Genomic DNA, 19,884 nt, shown 5'->3' with positions numbered 1-19,884 from the left:
ATTGATTTAAATTATAAAGTTAAAAAAAATATAAGAAATTAATTAAAAAAATAAACTGTGATTATTCATAAGTTGAACTACATTGGTTACGATATTCGCGGTATTTAAAATTTTTGCTCTTTTTAACAACAATTTTGCTCGTAAATTAAATGTCATTAGGGAGCGTTCAAGTATTACGTAACGAATTTTGGGGGGGAGGGGGTCCTTTTGTAAATCGTTACGGTGCGGGGCGGGGATTGAATTTCGCGTTATTGTTAATATTATTTTCGACTTTCCAGTACTTTACACCACATAATGGTAACTTTTAGGTAAAAAGAGGTGGCGTAGGTGGTCATGAAACGTTTTACTATTGAGTACAGAAAAACGTTACGGCGCGTTATGTGGCGGGGCGGTCAAGAATCTCCAAAACTTGCGTGACGTAATACTTGAATGCTCCCTTAATTACATTTAGAAATATTTACACAAAAAAGAACAAGTTGGGAGGCATACAATTAAAGTAAAAAAAAATTTTGTTACAGTTTTCAAACGCTTCGACATCACGCAACAACCAAGTACTGGACAAAATTTTGGCTTCTCAAAGGTAAGATACTGCCGAAATACTACTTAATACCTCGGCTATATGGTTTTATTTAGTTATTTTCTGCTTTAATATATTTACGCACACTAGAATGTATAAAGATACTTAAGTTGAAAAGTCTACCTTACACTACTAGTTTTTATAGTAACAGTACATAAATAATTTCAATAAAGGAATTATAAAAACGTTCTCTTGTATAGCATGCAGCTTCTTACAATTTCGTTTCCCACGCCACAATGCAACAAATTAATAATTATCTTCTGTCACTTTCTTTATTGTATAGAGCTCATAAAACAGAAAGAGACAAATGAAAGTTATTTCGATTTAAGTAAACTACACATTAAACAGGCGTGGTTTCTGACAACCTGTTATTAACTTCAGTTTAATTTTGTGTTTAAAAAAAACATTTTTTCTTATGGAACCGATCGGTAAAATTGAATACGGTTTTAATGTAGAAATCAGTTAATTCTAGGATTACTCACTAGAAGACGAAATGCCTAAAAGACTTAGATTTTTAGTCTAAGTATTTTAGGCATTTCGTAAGTGTATAATTTAAATTTCGTTCACATATAATCTGTTATATAAAGCTAATTAAGTCTTAAATAGATGCAAACGTATAATTATTATTAATTACCATGTCTAGACCATGTTTCTAAGTAGGTTGAATCATCTATGCTATCCGGGCAACGTACGATATTCTCAGACACTTTTATTTTGACCAATCTTTATTATATTCAGCGTCTAAAAAGCTTCCTTTATGCTTCAAATATCAACAAATCACTCTAGTAAATTACGAATAGTTTATTAGGACTAAATGCAGGAAATCCAACCGTTTACAATTGAATATCACCGTGAATCTAGTTCTTGTTAAATTGGAATAAATAATAAATTAAACGGTGTTTCATACCGGTGGGTGTTAGTTGTAAAGATCTAACGCACAGTTACGAAACTATGCCCATTCTGTTAACTTGCGCATAGACAATATAAAGCTATAATAGACATTATATGTTTATTTATATGGTGTCCAGGCATTATGCCAGGGTACTAATTATTTATATGCGTCTGATTTTTATCCTTTTGTCAAGAGCCTTCTACTTCTACTTCCTTCGCCGTATGAATAAGTTATTTATAATGCATATACTCGTAGAAAGAAAATCTACAGGTACAGAAGGGATCTAAACGTTTGACCTCAGGGGTTAGAACGCTTAACTGAGAGTTTTAATTCTCCTGTCCTAGTAGGTCTTGGGCATGCTAGCCGTCTGCTGGCGCAGGCTTGCTCAGATCGATCTGGTTCTTTCTTCCAAAGACCAGTCCAGTAAATACTCTGCATTTGTTTACACCAACTTATTAATTTATTATTGTATTATCTGGACTATAAAAGAGACCAAGACCCCCGAGTTTGTTTCGACATTTCTTCTCAGGGCAGTCAGTTAGGAAATGTCGACTTCATCTAGTTTAGGAAGACATTGTAAAAGTGATTTATATAGTCCTACTTGCAAGAATAAACTATTTCATTTCATTTCATTTCATTTCATTTCATAACATGCTAATTAAGATTAGTATTATTTATAAAGAACTCGCTTAAGTAAAACAGTGCAAGTGTTAACAGAGAGCTAAAATGAGGTCCTTATTTATAATATAAAAAATTATAAGTCACAGTCAATCTTTAGATAATGAAAATGTTCTATATGTGTAAATATCTGATTTTTGGTTACGATTATTAATCTTTACTAGAGAAAGCAATACAAGAAATCATATTGACCTATTTATTTATTTCATACTCCAACAGCAAACTAAAATTATATATTAAAAAATAACAACTATAGTAAAGATATAGCCAAAGATGAAATACATATACAAAAAGGTTCAAAAAGTTAGAAAGGAAAAAAAATAAAAAGCAATTATTAAATAAGTAATACCTAATTCGGCTGTGTTGTGTGATGGTGTGAAAAGGGTATGTACGTGATTGTGTGTAAGTGGGGTGTGCTGATGATGCTATTTATTTAGCGCTAGAATTGGATAGAGTTTTATTGAAGATAAAAATATTTAAAACAAGATAAGACAGTATTATTTCCTTAGTGGTTTCAAGTTCACGCTTTCAACTTTGACAATGCTTAACCTTTATTATATCCGCGTCGGGATTAGGTCATAATATATACATTACCATAATACAGCTTCAATGGTTGCACTAAACTGATATTTCTAGTTCACTAAGCTTAAGCTCTTGAGCCCATACAGAATCATAAACTGGTTAAAAGATTCTCAGTTCTGTCATCAATATGTGAATTCTTTATTGTATTTATATACGGTATATTATTCCGTTACATAAGTTAAATATGTTCTGTAGAATTATATATATATATATATATATATGTTATATATAAATAAAAATGAGAAACGGTTCTTTAACATTTAATACGGAAAACAAATATATAAATAATATTGACGTTAAACATAAATAGGGCATTATGGAAGCAGGGAGAAAAAACTATACAAGAATACACGAACATAAAATTTATTTATAATGTCCACAGTACATCCGTCTATATATCTTGATATAGTGGTACGAGATAGTATGACTTACGTTTTCGTACCAATAGATTTAAGATACAATAGTACGATGACTCACGCATGCAACCAGTTTATAAATTGATATATTTTGTCGACAGGCTCTCAACGGTTTTCTCATGATGATGACGCAGAACGGGAAACTTCTGTATATATCGGATAATGCTGCGGAGTATCTTGGGCATTCTATGGTAAGTTCAATTAAATATGTATATTGTATACAGTGATTCGTGCTAAATCTTATTAGATTTTTAACATAAAACAACTGTTTTTTAAAGAATCTCCAATATCATATTATAGTATATATGTCCTATTAGTACGAGTGTCTATCGCAAACAATAGCGATTTCGTAATAAAGCTAATTTATCAAGGCACATACTGGCTGTTGATAAATTAAATGACACATTACATGTTATCATAATTAATATTCTTTCGTATTTTCCACTGTTAACGCTTTCTGTTATCTTAAAACAATCAAACCCGACAATACAATGTGACCTTTCGAAATTTAAAGATGAAACACGCCGCGAATATCAATACGTGCTATAAGCACAGGAAATAAATAATAGTTAAGTATCAATTTATCAATATCACTACTATAAATCATAATTTGAACACATTGACTTCCTATCATTAGGCTCATCAATGCTTCACGCGGCGAAAACTAAATTATACCTCACAAGTTGTATTTAATTTTACCATTATTTTTATTCTGAGATACTGTTAGAAAGCGCCAGAATAATGCACAGAAATTACTATTGCAATCACAACCTAATAATTATTGTATAATATTACTTTTCGTTGTTCTATATTAGTCACGTTACATAAATGTAAATGTTACAAAAATAAAAATACAAAAAAAATATATATATAATAAAAAAAATACTAGTAATTTTTTGCTTATTGCCAAGAAAAACAGCTGAGATATAAAATAGGCAATGCTTTCTTTAAAATTGTTCAGCCTACTATCGAAATACCTAATGTATCCAGCTCCGGATATTTAATCCGTTTAACAGCGAAGAATTTGAATGAGAATTGCCTGAACTCCTAGGTTGGTTTTTGCAGACGAAATCTGGAAAATTCTGGTAATTTTAAACCTTGAGAATGAATAAGGGACGACAATATCAATATATTGTATTTGACCATTTAGCAATTTGTATAAGAACGTAACACGATATCCAAATCTAATAGAAAATTGTAATGTTTCTAAATCATTTACTGTATTTTTAATAGTTACAAGATTAAATGACTAACGTGAATGGAAACAAATTCTTTCCCTATTTATTTCGATTCAAAATAATTTAAAATTCACGAAAGACTAAAGTATAGAAATATATATGTATTAATACCTTTATAGACGAGTCAGTTTGTATGTTGTGATCTGGTACCTACAGATTGTCAGATGTCATCTGATAAAAGTGTCCAATCAATGTTGTATCTGATCTTCATTGAATCGTTACTGTACTGTTGAGCAATACTTTGACTTTTCGATTTAACTGTTATTTGAAATGCTTTAGTTATCCAAGGTTTGAATTGTTCGTGTCAGAAAAGATATTTTTATATGACGCAATGTATATTGAATGTTCTACAGATTTATCAATCCAAAATTGCTTAAAACCTCTAAATGGATACACATTTTTGCATCTGTTTCAATATTTTATACACGTTGCAAAGGCAATAATATAAAAAAAGTTATCTAGATAAAATATTTCAGTTACCAATTGTATCCTAAATCGGATAGGTAATTCTATACCAATCCGCGCGTGGTTCGCCACAACTAAATTTCATACTCACATTTTAGCACTTTACATTGCTATAAGTAAAAAGTCCTCATTTTTCAGTTCTTTTTTCTAATAGGCAAGTAGTTTGACGACACAAGCCTTCTATTATTAGATATTGGGCTGCCGGGTTCCTCACTGAGCGAATGTTAATCGCGCAGAAAGAAATGTCCATTACTGCAAGGATATGTGTCGAACTATCTGAGGGTTGAGAGGTGCACGCTCAAGGCACTAGGCTAATATTTTTATGGTCTAATCACCAACTTATTTTGAATATTCACTAACTTATTTTGATTATTTTATCATACAATACAGACACAATTCAGGCGCAGTATACTGCTTTACATGTGGTGTTAGTTCCTACTCTGTCTAGAGAAATGTACCTATGTATCAGCTCGAGTAAGAATCATCAAAAGTGACTTTAGAATCACAGAACAACAAAATTGGCATCAAACTGAAGTTATTGAAGTCATCAGAATCTCATAACTCAACTATCTCCATTATTCCCACGATCCCGTTCTTATAAGCCGGTAATAATGATCAAAATCGATCATTACTATTCACAACTATAATTTGAATCTATTTTGTCTATATTTAAAGTCCAATTTCTAATGCCATCTTTACCAAGTATAGGCAATATTTTATTGTTATTCCGCAATTAAGATTAATGATAAGATTTTAGAGTAAGTACTTAATATTGTCTAGTTAAATCCAGAGCAGTGCGGTGTTTAGAGAAGAAAATTAGTGTGTAGGCGGATTATTGGATAATACTTTAATCATTAGTAATTGTTTTAGTGGTTCTCATACGTTACCGCCTCTATGACTCGGTTGAGCAATACTTGGACGATGCCTGCCGAGGGCTTCGGATCGTGTCTTTGGAGATATTTTCAAATATATTTATATTAAGTAAGGTGAAACTTTAAATAAGTCCGCTTTCTCCGTCGAAAACTTCCATTAGATTAATTAATTTCAATATAATGTGTATACATTAATTAAATTATAATTGTTTATTTTTCAATTGTTATACTCTTCAGGGAAATTGAGTTTATTGTCAATAAATAATTTAACGAATCTTTTTTTATATTGCTTAATATATGAATTTTACATGTAATATCAAAGACTTCCTAAGGGCATATTTGGTTTTCCTGTATTATTATCCCATCAAGCATACGCCACACACGTAGTCATAAACAATACGCTCACAATTCAATATGCAAGTCGATAATGATAATGCCATGTTTCGTCGCTCACCTATTTATTGATAACCATTAATACACCGACCAATTTATTTAGAACCCTTGCGTAAGTACTCTTTTCCCCTTATTTGCGATAAATCAGTCGTGAAGAGAGGAGTGAGGAGGATCATCTGATTTTGGTTTTGTCAAATGGCAAGGAAGTGCCTGAGGCACCGACTGGCCTGTTAAACATTGTATGAGCAAGTGAACAATTGTATGATTGTTCAAGTGAGAAATAAATCAAAGAGATATTTTCCTATCTACGACTTCATGTATAAATAGGTATAATATAAGTCTTTGAGTTATTCGTCAGAACCGAATTCAAACAAAATAACGTATATATATGTATGAGGTCTCAGCGTAACGTTTCTATAGTTTTATTTAGTACTAGCTGACCTGGCGAACATCGTACCGCCTAACAGTCGATTCTTTTTTTTTTAATACTTATTCTGCTATTCGGGACACCGGTCTAGCTAGTAAGATAAAAAAAGAAAATTGATAAGACAACAAATACATTATGTCAAAAAATAAAAATTTACCTTCCCGGAACCCCTCCACTAACACTTGAACTTTATGCTATGGTATTAAAGTTCAAATTCACTTTTAAGTATTATTACGAATATTTTGTATGGGGATATAGAAAAGTGTTGTTTTTAGACTGATTCACTCAATTTTATTTTAATTTTTCTCCGTAAGAACCATCTTCGTACTTCAAGGTATATTATAAAAAAAAATCAGACAAATCGGTCAAACCGTTTTCGTGTTATGTCGTGACAACGGAAAACGGGTTTCATTTTTATATATATAGATACCATATTGTACCAAAAAGAACGGTTCGGTGGCCGTTGATACAGGATCTTAAAATAATAAGACCTGAGTATATACCTCGTATCCATATATTATTTACATGAAAGGGACACAATTGTCAGTCGTAAGAATATGGGGAAAATTAGTTTGGGAGCAATAAGGGAGGTTAGACTTATAATATATTACTATTACTTTCCCGTTACAATAGATCACAACATGCTCAAACACTCGCTAAAAGAATATAAAATTTAAGACGTAAGTAACAATAAATATAATAGGCAAAAGAGTAATAAAAATAAAAATACGTCTAACCTAACCCGAGCGAAACATAAAAGCAAGTAAATCAAAAAGTGACGATCACCCTCATCAAAATGAAAGGAATATTCAATCAAGTGATAAAATTAGTTAAGCGAGTAGTAGTTGATTCCGCAGGTTCATTGCACACTTGAAACTATAATTTTGAGGTTTATGTTCAGTTCATTTGCGCTGCGCTAGATTTCCATACAATGAAATACAGTTAACTTTTATTTCAAAGTTTCGTCTTTATATGTTGGTATAAGGGACTCATTCATAGATATTGTTTGTAAGTCCTATTGGGCCTAATGGTAATGATTGGTGAGCAGGCTATAAATCACAATATATTCATTTGTAATACAATTACATATAGCTTTCGTTAACATCATTAATCTGTACTAGAGGCAAGAACATATGTTAACAGAGGCCGTGTTTATATTATGTTAATTATTAACAACTTTGTTTGATTTTTGATTGATGGTAACCGCGGGCTGTGTTTGTTAACTAGACACATTTGTAATAATAATAATATTGTTGATGCGTCTTTGGCCCCAGATATCCTCAAAGAGTATGATGCAGGGTCGACAGTGAGCGCGAATAATGACTTTCGTATATGTACGTTTTGAATTCGTAGCTAACGTTAATACCCTTAGAGACGAGTAAGATATACTGGGTGGCGCTAAAGAAAATTTGTTTATTTTTTTTATATGACATTTCCTGTCATTCTGTTGTTGAAAATTGTGTAGTGAACAAATGTAAACTGAAAATAAACATGGACCGTTTTACTCCCCAAGAACGTGGAATAATCGTGTCAATGTCTTGAGGCAACTGGCTTAACATTGGATAGACCTAAGTCTGGGAGACCAAGAACAGGCCGTTCAGCTGAAAATATCGATGCTGTGCGCGAAGATGTGGAAGAGTGGGCATTTCCAGACGGACCCTGCAGCGTATTTTGGTGAAAGACTTAAAGATGTTCCCGTAAGAACATTGACACGATTATTCCACGTTCTTGGGGAGTAAAACGGTCCATGTTTATTTTCAGTGTATTTTACATTTGTTCACTACACAATTTTCAACAACAGATTGACAGGAAAAGTTATATAAAAAAATAAACAAATTTTCTTAAGTGCCAGTACTTTTGCGCCACCCAGTATATACATAGAAAACTTGATTACACAGCTGGGATTCAAGCGCAAGACAGGGCTTAGAATCATAAGTGAAGCCTATGTAAGATGATAAAAAGCTAAATAAATATAACCAAAACCATAGATAACTAGTTCGTAAAACAATATTCAGTGAAGCAAGACCCCCATGGTTGCGTGGGCGCACAATTATGTCTTAACAGGTGGGTCGCGACAGGGGGCGTGTCTGAATGACGCGCTTCGGGGATCCCACGTGGCTTGTACATAATTTTTTGCAGGAATTACAATGTTATTACTAGCGATAATATTAGTATTCAGACAGTTAATTTTATACGATCGTTAACGGTGCACAGATAATAAAAACACGTAAATAGCATTATACAGTTTTATATATACAGTTTAGGAAAATATGCAGAGTATAAATTAAGTATTAATTTTGCCCTTTTATTAATTTATTTGTGGTTTTTGTGTTATGTTTATTAGATTTTAATAGTTTATTCGTTACAACAATATTTAATAAATATTTCAAACAATTATTTCACTTGTCGTTCATCTAAAGACAAAATAAAAAAACGCATTTAAACTTTTTTATTCAGACAAAACGAATAAGGGCGATAGACTGTACAAAATACCTTCGATAACAGTATAATTGTATTTCTGTTTTATGCGGCACTTAAACGCAAGACGATCACCAAACCTATACCTAACTGATATCTAAACACCTCTTCAATACTACGGTGTATATATAGTTTATACATGATATTGGAAAAAGGCAAACTCTTCTCAAACAATGCTCTTCAAATTAATACCTGCATTATTCCTTTATATTTTTGAAGTCGGTTAAAAGCTGAACCGACTATGATTTAATTAAATGCAGCTAATAAACCCGACCTTAATTGAAATTTGTTTAATGTATAAACAACAAGGATTAAACTGGATTTAAACAACAATTTTATTAACCCTGTCTGACCTCCGGGCAGGTTTGCTCTGAAGAACCTCATAATTATGCTTTACCTTAGATTTATTCCAGACTTTTGTGCCTTTTTGCTCCTTTGACGTATGTTGCTTTAAAATTTTAACTTAATAGTTTATACAGATTTATACCTCTGAATTTAAAGTAAACGTAACAAAAAAGTATTAGGAATTTAACCCCGGGATCATCCGTTTAGATATTTCAATTTCAAAATATATCATACGTGTGAACATTTGGTTAATCCGACGAAAACAGTTAAGTGACATAGTTTCTCGATAAGACCCAAAGTAATCGTCCAGTATTTTTTGGTACCTGTAGCGTCTAATATACTGTGTTAAGGCCGGTATTCACTTTTATTAGTGCGAGTGCAAGTGATTAGTAATCGAGTATGATTAGTGCAGGTGTGTAGTGCAAGTAGTATCCAATTATTGTTTAGTGGCTCTGTTAAGTAAATTCAGTTGTCATATAGTTTGGCAGACACGCTGTGAGTGAGGGGGAAGGGAGGGCGCAAGCGACGTCACTACTCGCAGTTCACTCGCAAAAAAATAGAACACGCTTCTAATCACTTTACTACACAGCCAACTAATCAACTGCACTAATCACTAATCAAAGTGAATACAAGTCTTTTGTCTGTGTCTTTGTTTCGTCTGTGATTATTCAAGTCCCTCTATCACAACATAATGTCATTCAACGGTGTCATTAAAACTTGATAATTTTCTGCAATATGGCATGTAGCTACAGACTGAAGTGTCAGCCCCACAATTAAAATAATACCCTGCGGTTGGGGCAATGATGAAAATGTTGAAGTAATCTCCGAGTACGCCTTAAAAATAAAAGCGTTTGTGCTAATATTGTGGTTATGTAATGAGACATTAGCGCGGTTCCTTTATTAAAATTCTTGGCTTCTTAAATCTACCTTGTGCCGTTGTGATATTATATTTTATGCCAAATCTTCTCAATTCATCATAAGATTTGTGGTAGGTTATTATTTATAGTTTTAAATTCTAGACGATATAATATAGGTTTAATCATTAATTATTATTTTCATGATGTGTCTGACGCAATTCGATATTATGTATGTCAGATTTTTGTCGGCTAGCTAACACCGATTTGCCTATAATGAAAAATTAAACAAACGTATGAAGAGACAAAAAATAATTTAATATTTATTTATTCATTAGGAAAAGAGGCAGCAACAGAATAAAAACTCATTGTACTCTACTACGCTACTCATTATAATTATTATAATATCATAATGAAAACATAATTGTTTTGTAGTTAATAGCTATATAAACATATTATTAGAGCTCATTTTTATTTGCAGGAGGATCTATTAATCCATGGAGACAGTGTATATGACGTGATCGACAAACAGGACCAGCAAGCTGTGAGGACAGAATTGTCAAGAGCGCCATCTGATGGTGAAGATAGGGTATTTCTTTGTCGGATGAATGTCGCCAGGAATGCACGACGGCAGATGCGATTCGGAGATCAAAAGGTTAGTAGACATAAAAAATCTAGTAACGTCTTCATTGGAGAACTGTAGATATTAAAATACACAACACTATGTTACGTATATGAATTATTATGAATAAACTATATTTTCGTGTTGATTCTTACATCATTGTGATAAAACGAGTATTCAGGATACAACAATTAAAGATATTAGCCCTAAGTCTTGTTTTTATCTTAGCTGTAGATATAAATATTATTATAAAAACACTGAATTAAATTTAAAAACTTAGATTACTCTGTATTACGATACTTATACGTGGAATTTTGTAAATAAACTCGGTAGGTCCAAGATATGAACTACATATTATGTTAATTTTATTAAAAAATATAGAATAAAACGCGGCTCAACTCCCATTCCTTTATTTCGAGTTAAAGGAATGGGAGTTTAGCGTGTAATAACGTCGGGGTTGTTTTATAAGTTTAATTAATTAATTAAAAATATTAATAAGATTATATAATCACAAAACCAAATCTAATGATGAAAGCGATACAGAAAATATTAGGTAAGTTTTAAATTAATGATTTTCCCCACATATGCCTACTATGAATTAAAAGTAGCGTATTATAAATAATACCATGCCTGCATCACAAGTCATATTATATTTAAAATATTTTGGTAATAATTGTATACCCTACAATACTATCATAATGTAGCATTCCAATGGTGAATGATTTTATTAAATGGGTCCAACATACAAAATAATTATATTCATTTCTATAATTTTAGTATAGATTGATATTATACTGTGTGATGATAAAATCTAAATTCTTATGCAACTAGATTTGCAACATCTTTGATTGAAAGGTTTAATGTAATTAGATCTAAGAGAAAGCAAGATGCATTAAGTGGCAATTTAATGAAAATCAATCAATATTTATTAGTAGTATTAAGACTAAAGAACTTAATTAATTTATTATCTATGTTATCATAACTAAAATACGTGAATAATATACACGGAATTAATTTTAGTCTTTTTAATCTTATACAGACAAATACTAAATAAGATAGGATTAGTAGTAAATAGAGTATATTAAAATATTTAAAAGTAATATTTAACTTAGTTGAATGAATGATGTGAATGAGATATTACATTTTAATACATCGCTATTCATATTATATTTATTTAATTTCATTGGTTTTTATATGAGAAGCAAAGTACCCATGCCAAATTCATTATAGCGTTCATCTTTATCCAATCAAATATTTACGTAATTATAGCCAACCAAAACCATCAAACATCGATATAAGTAATTTATTTCATAATTCAATGGTGATGGGTCTCAATAAACAACTTTCATAACATTTAAGTGCTCGTAAAAATAATCGTGCGAACACATGTCCAAACTATCAATTATCGGTAACTTATTTCAATCACTTGTAATATAGAACTTCAATAAAACTTTGCTTATATAACACAGTATGAAAGTTGGGAATATAAAAATACACGTTGTAAGTTATTATTAGCGAATAGATGGCGACAGCAACGCTTCTGCTGCCTATGACCTTAGTATTTTAAGTTTTTTTTGGTGTGATTATATATTTGAAAATTTTAAACGTCCGTAAAAAATATTACATATATAGAGACACCTTTAATAAGCCTTAATTTTTATTCACATTACCTAGCAAAACAAAAGAACTATATTTTGTACTAATACTAATCATTATTAATTGTTGTGGTTAATTCAAAAAAAAACATTGTTTTAGCTACCTAAAATTTAATACAGAATAACATATTTTCTCAGTAAAGACTTTATTTTTAGTGTCGTTGAAAATATGTAGATTACTTAATAATAAAAGCAATTCCTGGCGTTCAACAGCACAGCGCTTTTTAAGGCTATTTCTGCCCGCACCACCTCTTTGTGGAACCAGCTGCCAGTAGAGGTATATCCAAACCGATATGGTTAGGGGCTTCAAGAACCATTTCTTGAAAGGTCGGTAACACACCAGCTAGCCCCCGGCGTTGCAGGCGGCGGTTATAACTTTATTCAAAGTACCCGCTGCTCGCTCATGTCCCATAAAAAAATATCACCAATGTCACTTAAATATAATAATCGAAAAATGTATTCGAATCGTTAGTAAATATTCACCTAAATATATATATATATATTTATTTAGGTGAATATATTTTAGTTTTTTACCATTACAGTTTAACACTAATTCGATAGAATAGGAATAAATTAAAAAAACAATAATGTATTAATGTCTCTTTTGTTAATCTTTTAAATAAATTCTTTTAAACAGATCTTAAGGAAGCGATGCTTGGTTCAATGTGTACAATAACTGCTTGTGGGTCAATATATCTCCTGTAAAGCAAGCGTTTGACAAACACCAGCCATCTCCGCTGGTATAGTAAGCAATTAATTTTATTGCACGTGCTTCAAAGACTCTCGCAATATTTGCTATGAGCAAGTATATTTGCAATACATCATAAGGATAGTTTGTTTAAGCACCGTCTATTATGGCACTTAATAATGAATTTTCTGAATGTGACTAAACTTTGCTAAATTAGGTGCTTTGTTTTTAATAGTAAGCATAAACTGGAAGATTCATATGCTATTTTTTATACGATAGAAGGCTACATTTACTAGTTTTTCTCAAAGAAATGTCGAAGATTTTGAACTAATAAACTTTAGCAAGACTTACGTGTATATAGACCTTCATTATACAATTTCTTTTATTTTAGATTTACCGCTTTAGCTCGGACTTATTCCAGTGTTAAATTTGACTTTTAATATGTTGGCTTTAGGCTCAAACCTATAAAAGGGAACCTAAAAACTATATGAACTTGAAAAAAGGTTTAAACTTGTTTAACACCTTGCAATTGTTATCCGTATTTGTAGTTACAGCAGCGTCATTCTGACTTATGTTAGGTCACAATGTCATCACAACAATAAACCACTACAGATAGGGGACCGTACAAGTTAGCATTAAACATGTACAGTTAAAGAGTGCTATTAGCTTAAGCATTTACTTGTATCAGCTGATGAAGTTGAAGTCACTAATGAGGCTTATCTACAGATGACACTGGCGATGGTAAGCCTAGCTGGCTTGTTAGTGGAGGTTTGGGACGACTGCCTTGTGTTCCTTTTATTTTGTAATTCGAATGTTTCTTTTGTATGACAAAATGTATTTACGAGTTTATTTTGAGCTTTATCTGATGATTATTGCTATTATATTTATATTCATCTACTTTGTTGTGTCAGTATATTATCTTTCAAGAGGTCATGCAACAGGCTACTCAAATAGGGTCATGGGACTGTCATGTTTGCTAATAATCTAAGGGAATCTATAACAATGAGGGATACGCCAGTATTCAGGTGTTACTACAGTATATTTTTCAACATATTGTCCACAAGCTTTGGTTCAGGTAATTAATAGTCTTCGCTGTCAACATTCCGTTCTACCAAATTGTTTTCTTCATTTATTACTTTAGCCTCAGTCAGTATAAACAACCAAAAAGTCCTACAACATATTACTAACAAACTTGCAGCAAGCACTATGAAGACCGCACATAAAACAGAGTCTAAACTATTCCAAGCATCGTCGTTTATGTCATCATTATCTTTATTATCATTATGAGTATATTGAGTTATGTTCTCTCTAAATGGTTTTTGTAGTAATGCATCATTAACGTCTTTAGCAAGGCGATAGAAAACGACTCCGCCAAGCCACTTCTGCCAATTTGACGCAGTCGATGCGCTAGGAATTCGTGTGTTTTGCTCAAGCTATCTTTATCATTACTCCATTCTAGTAAGAGCTGGATACAAGGCTTTTTGGTTTGTATTATTTTGGTTTTAGGGAACTCATACGTGTTTGTGTATAAAGATGGTATCAGTTGTAAACATTCGGATTCCGATAAAGATTTGGCGATAAATGAAAATTCTGAATTATTCATATCCATAACAGAAAATGACGTCGTGAGTAACAATGGAATAACGAGAACTACAAATTCCATTAATTATTTTGTTAAATTTACAAATTTGATAATATTAAATCTTTTCAATACTATGACACGAGAAATGTCATATGTACGAAACCTTTTTGGTTAAAGAATAATAATGAAACTTGTCTCAATAAAAAAGAAAGCACGATTCAATGTCTATCTTAAAGTGCCGTTTATAAATTAAGCCGTATATTACAATGACACCGAATTATGAAGACTTACCTAATCACGATAATCCATCAAATGACACCTTTAAATCAATTACCAACCAAAAAACCCACGTTAGTGTAGCCATCGATCACAGTATCAGAAAATCTGATTTCATTTGCACTCATTAACAATTATGCAACCGACTGTACACTTTAATACCATCTCTTAAGAGTTAAAATATAGCTGTAATATATCATTGGTTATTAGTAAAAGAATGATCCATTTCTGTATGGCACACAAGTCTAATCGAAGTCCATTCCAACACACAAAACATCGCTAACCATCATTATACAATGACAAAAGAAACTTGTGCAACTGCTTCGAATGTACAGTCAGCATGACAATACAATATCTCTTATCGAAATTTGAGATTGAAACGAGCAAGCGGACAAGACAAAATAGACTTTTTTTAATTAAATCAGATAGTACCGATTGGTAATTGAATGATTTTGGTATTGACTTTTTGAACTAGCGGTGTTTTAATAAAGTAAGAAAAAATAATGTACGATAGTCATAAAATCATATCTATTGCACATAACTTTCTAAGTAAAACATACAACTTAGACCGTTTAGTTTTAAAAGCCATACATCGAGTAAAAAACACTTTTTACTATAGGAACCACATATTCTTAACCTTACGAATCTTCTACCCAAACGTTTGTATAGACTGAATTAGAACCCCTGAATTTGAAATATGATTGAAATTACAAATCAACAGTTATATATTTATGAATTATGTAAGTTAATATACTGTTAACGTTAACATTAACAGAAACAATATTACAAGAAATACGCATTGATAATAAAACATATCGTTCTAATTTCCGTTGCTATCCATACAGTTTCGTTCAATATACTAATCTTATTCCACATTATAATAACGGCTCGGATCTCTGAGCAAAACATTACTATGCAATACTTTACTGTATACCTAACGTTTATGTATCTATTGTATTTTATTTGTATGAAATACATAATACGATACTATGCTACGTATGTTAAACATTTTGCTCAAAAGAAGAAGTCTTTCTCATAGTTTCTCTGAAAAATTCCATGAACTTATTTTATGCATGCGTGTTTGTGTGTGTATGTGCGCATGTGTGTGTGTTATGTATGTATGTCTCAAACTAGCGAATTCGTATTAAAATGTGCTCAGTACCCTCATATATTAAAGTTTTAGCCAATCTGTTATAACTTTCTTACATTCATATAAAACTCTAGGATGAAATTGACAGCTAAGGAAACACACGTGTCTAAACTAAGACGTTAATAGGTAAAAAATCATCTTTCGACACTTTGTTACCAACGCATCCTGAGTTAATTGGACATGTAACACGCAGGGATCCAGAAAGTCTAGAAAAATTGGCAGAGTGGAGAGCATCTGACCTCGAGGCCAGTCCCCTACTCGCTAGACCGATCGAGTAAAGTCTCTTAGAGATCTTACCATCATTATGGCATGCCGAAGACAGGGGAGAGTGGAGGGAGTTGTTCGACGCCACTAAGAGCTATTACGCACTGTCGACTTGTCACCGGCGCGGCGGCTCGGTCGCCTCGGCGACCAAAACATAGGCAACTAGGCAGGAGACCAAGCCGAGCGACAGTATTCCAAGTACATTCGTATATATACGTCCAGTCGTTACTACAGTTGCTCGCAGTGTGAATGCTTCCATTTGAAGCCGTGCTCCTATTGGTCGCGACCGGTCAGCGACCGAGTCGCCGGCGACAAGTCGACAGTGCGTAATAGCTCTAACACGACTGTTTGAAATGAAGAGTGCGACTGAAGAAGAAGAACCTAAAACAAGTATTGTTTCATAGAGAATCTTGGAAGATAAGCATATACAGGTATATCTGTATATTATATGAAAATATCATTATTAAACAGTGTCAGACTTTATTTTAATGAAAGGGGGCAAGTATATCTTATACAGCTCTCTTGCATCTATGCGTCATTCTCTTTACGCTTAGCTTATTACGTCTTGATGTATACATCTTCGATTGCATTACTCGTCATATCCAATCAAATCATACACGGTTAAACAAAATAAAATTTCACAATCTCACCTTCAAATCGACCTTCGTAATTAAAGAATAATATAGATGCCTCTAATTATATATATTCGGTGTTTTCTAGTGACGAAATCGGTCATTATTTGAATTAATATAGGTACGTGCGGTTCAAGAGTGTATGTAATGAGCAATTTTTATAATCGTGAGAACTTCAAATGATATGTCTCCGATCAATACACGTATTGATATGTAATTAGCTACGATTTGAAAGCTATTTATGTAATAAACCCGAATGTGGATCTCAATGATATAATTAATCGTAATTGTAGGGTAGATTAACACTTGTGAAAGTGAAATTACGATTTTAATTTATGGAGATGCGCGTTTCGATTCGCGATTTACAGTTGGATCGATTTTGTGTTGTCTTCTTCCATCTTTACTATTCATAAATCTTACATCCATTGACGATATAGTGTATGTTCAACCAAAGACAATGAAAGTAAACTTAAAGTTCTTTAATTGTCTGTCTGGACTAACAACAACCAGAAGTTTTTGTTATTTTTACGTCATACATGGCTTCCTCGCATTAAATATCGCGTGGCACTACCAATAAATAAACTATATATTTATTATTACAATATTATGCAATTGGTTTAGATTTTCTCTTTGTTGGGTTTGTCTTATATGGCATTTAAAGAAACATAATTTAACTATGGTATGTGTTACTTTATTCACGAATTATGAGTTTAAAATAAACTTATAATTAAGTTAATTGAGAAATTTGTACGTTATGAAATCATAATTACAACATTTAGATTTGCTAGATAGTTTACAGTCCAGTAAGCTAGTTGTAATACTAGTAATAACTATTAAAGCCAGTATGATCATCGTAAACATCTAAAACTCATTACTAAATGGTAAGCTAATAAGATTAATTAAATAGTAACGTTTATAGATCTCGGAGTAATTACGAAGAAGGGTGTTTCGCAATATATATCTACATTATTTGTATAAACACACCAGTTTATAGGACTAGCTATTTTTACATATATTATCTACACTTATGGTTCTTCCTTAAACCACCGTAGCACTTCTTAAAGTGTCAGTAACGCACTTCAGACTCCTTTGGCAGTGTGAGTATTCATGGGCAGTGCTATCACTTCACATGAGGTGCTTCAACTGCCCATTTGCACTATGTTCTATAAAATAAAGAAAAGAAAAACTTTATTACAAAATAAATAACCTAACAAAATGTTATTTTAGGTATAACAGCTTGGCATCAAATAGCGTTTTATATCAAACATTGCCTTAACAAAACATCTCTATTCAAAACCGTAAAGTAACAATTCGTTCCGAATGCCTCGAAGTGAGGTATCCGATATTGAAAAGCCAAGTTCACACGTCGAAGCGTGCCAGGCTATTTAAATTAAGGCAAAAACAGAGCTGCGTCGTTAGCAAGCAAGAGATGCATTTATTTATGAAATGTAAATTTAACTGTTTGTAATAACAAAACTGCGAGCCTCCGTACTCTATATTAAGATGTATTATTTGCATATTTAAACATATTGAGAATGTGTTGCAATGCGTTTATTTTTCAATATGTTTATATTTATAACCGAGACGTTCTTGAATACTTCATATAATATTGTTGTTGGGTAATAAAATGTTCTTACGGAATTAGTGGCCGATCTTCCTGGTAAGTTTTGTTCGGGAGCTGTGGAAATGGCGATTAAATTATTGAAAGATTTTATAAGGAATAAATATTTCAAATTAAAGTGTTGCAAACTAGACCGGACGTTCACCCTTAGTCAGTGGGCAGTTCACAGTATATTAACATCGTGACGAGCAATGACTCAGCTGCGAGCGACGCGTGCGCAGCCTGCCCGAATTCACACAGACAACACGAACTACGATAAAGAATGTCCTGAAATTATTTTCTAGCTAAAAAAAACTATAACCTTTAATAAAATTGAGTTCAAATATTTCTTATTTTAATAATATAAGCATTTTTAATTTTAAATATTATTTAAGATAAAAGTGACACTTCAATCGTTCTCTTAGTGCATATCTTCATTATTTCTTCTTATTAATTTCATCTCATTGATGGCTTATTTAAAAATTCTACGTTTTAAGATTTGGAAGCTCTTATAACTGTACGATATTCCTAAAATAGTTTTTAAAAAATTGGTTTTGTTATATATAATACGTTAAATCTTGAATATGCAATAAAAATCAACGACTTGCGACGTAAGGTTTAAGTTTTTCAACGAACATAATATTTTTTTAAATACTAACCTTGTCCTTTATATTTCTAAAACCTATCTACCGTTATATACTCGGAGGATCTTATAAAAATAATTGACGTAACGACTCGTGACTTGCAGGCGTGACTCTTTTGACCACACTTTTAAATTATTCAAAGTTATATTTTATTGTTTTAGCATTGATACGTAAATCACTGCTTAATATGCTTTCGCTATTTACAAGTGTATTTATAATTCATATTTCTTGAGATAAATATAGCAACATTTCCATAGATATACAACACCTTGCCATTGCATTTTTATACGCTTAAATCGTAATCAGTTTCTCAGTTTACGCATTTAATAACTTATGTGAAGGAACAAAAATCCTTTGCTTGATATGCAAAAATATGGTCGTTTTTTGTACCAAAATACCATAAACTTATTTGCCATATCTACATATCATTAATCTTATAAACTATACGCTCTATGGATACATCATTAATGTCATGTTTTTAAATGTTTTCATAGACAAAATATGCACAGAGTCACCTTAAACTAAAATAACATGTCTGTATCAATCGGTCAGTT

The 19,884-nt window shown here is 31.9% G+C and overlaps 1 protein-coding gene across 2 annotated transcripts in view; it reads left to right on the top strand.

The window, feature by feature from the left end:
* The window catches only part of LOC125051565 (neuronal PAS domain-containing protein 4B-like), a 94,029-nt gene that overhangs the window by 48,316 nt on the left and 25,829 nt on the right, over window positions 1-19,884 (top strand). For both annotated transcript variants that reach the window (XM_047651973.1, XM_047651974.1), the window contains exons 4-6: window positions 519-580; window positions 3,247-3,336; window positions 10,699-10,872. In XM_047651973.1, coding sequence (XP_047507929.1) covers window positions 519-580; window positions 3,247-3,336; window positions 10,699-10,872 — 326 coding nt within the window. The remainder of the gene's footprint in view (window positions 1-518; window positions 581-3,246; window positions 3,337-10,698; window positions 10,873-19,884) is intronic.

This window comes from Pieris napi, chromosome 8, assembly GCF_905475465.1.
Source record: "Pieris napi chromosome 8, ilPieNapi1.2, whole genome shotgun sequence".
NCBI classification, from domain to species: domain Eukaryota; kingdom Metazoa; phylum Arthropoda; class Insecta; order Lepidoptera; family Pieridae; genus Pieris; species Pieris napi.
This window is presented reverse-complemented; position numbering and strand designations above follow the sequence as displayed.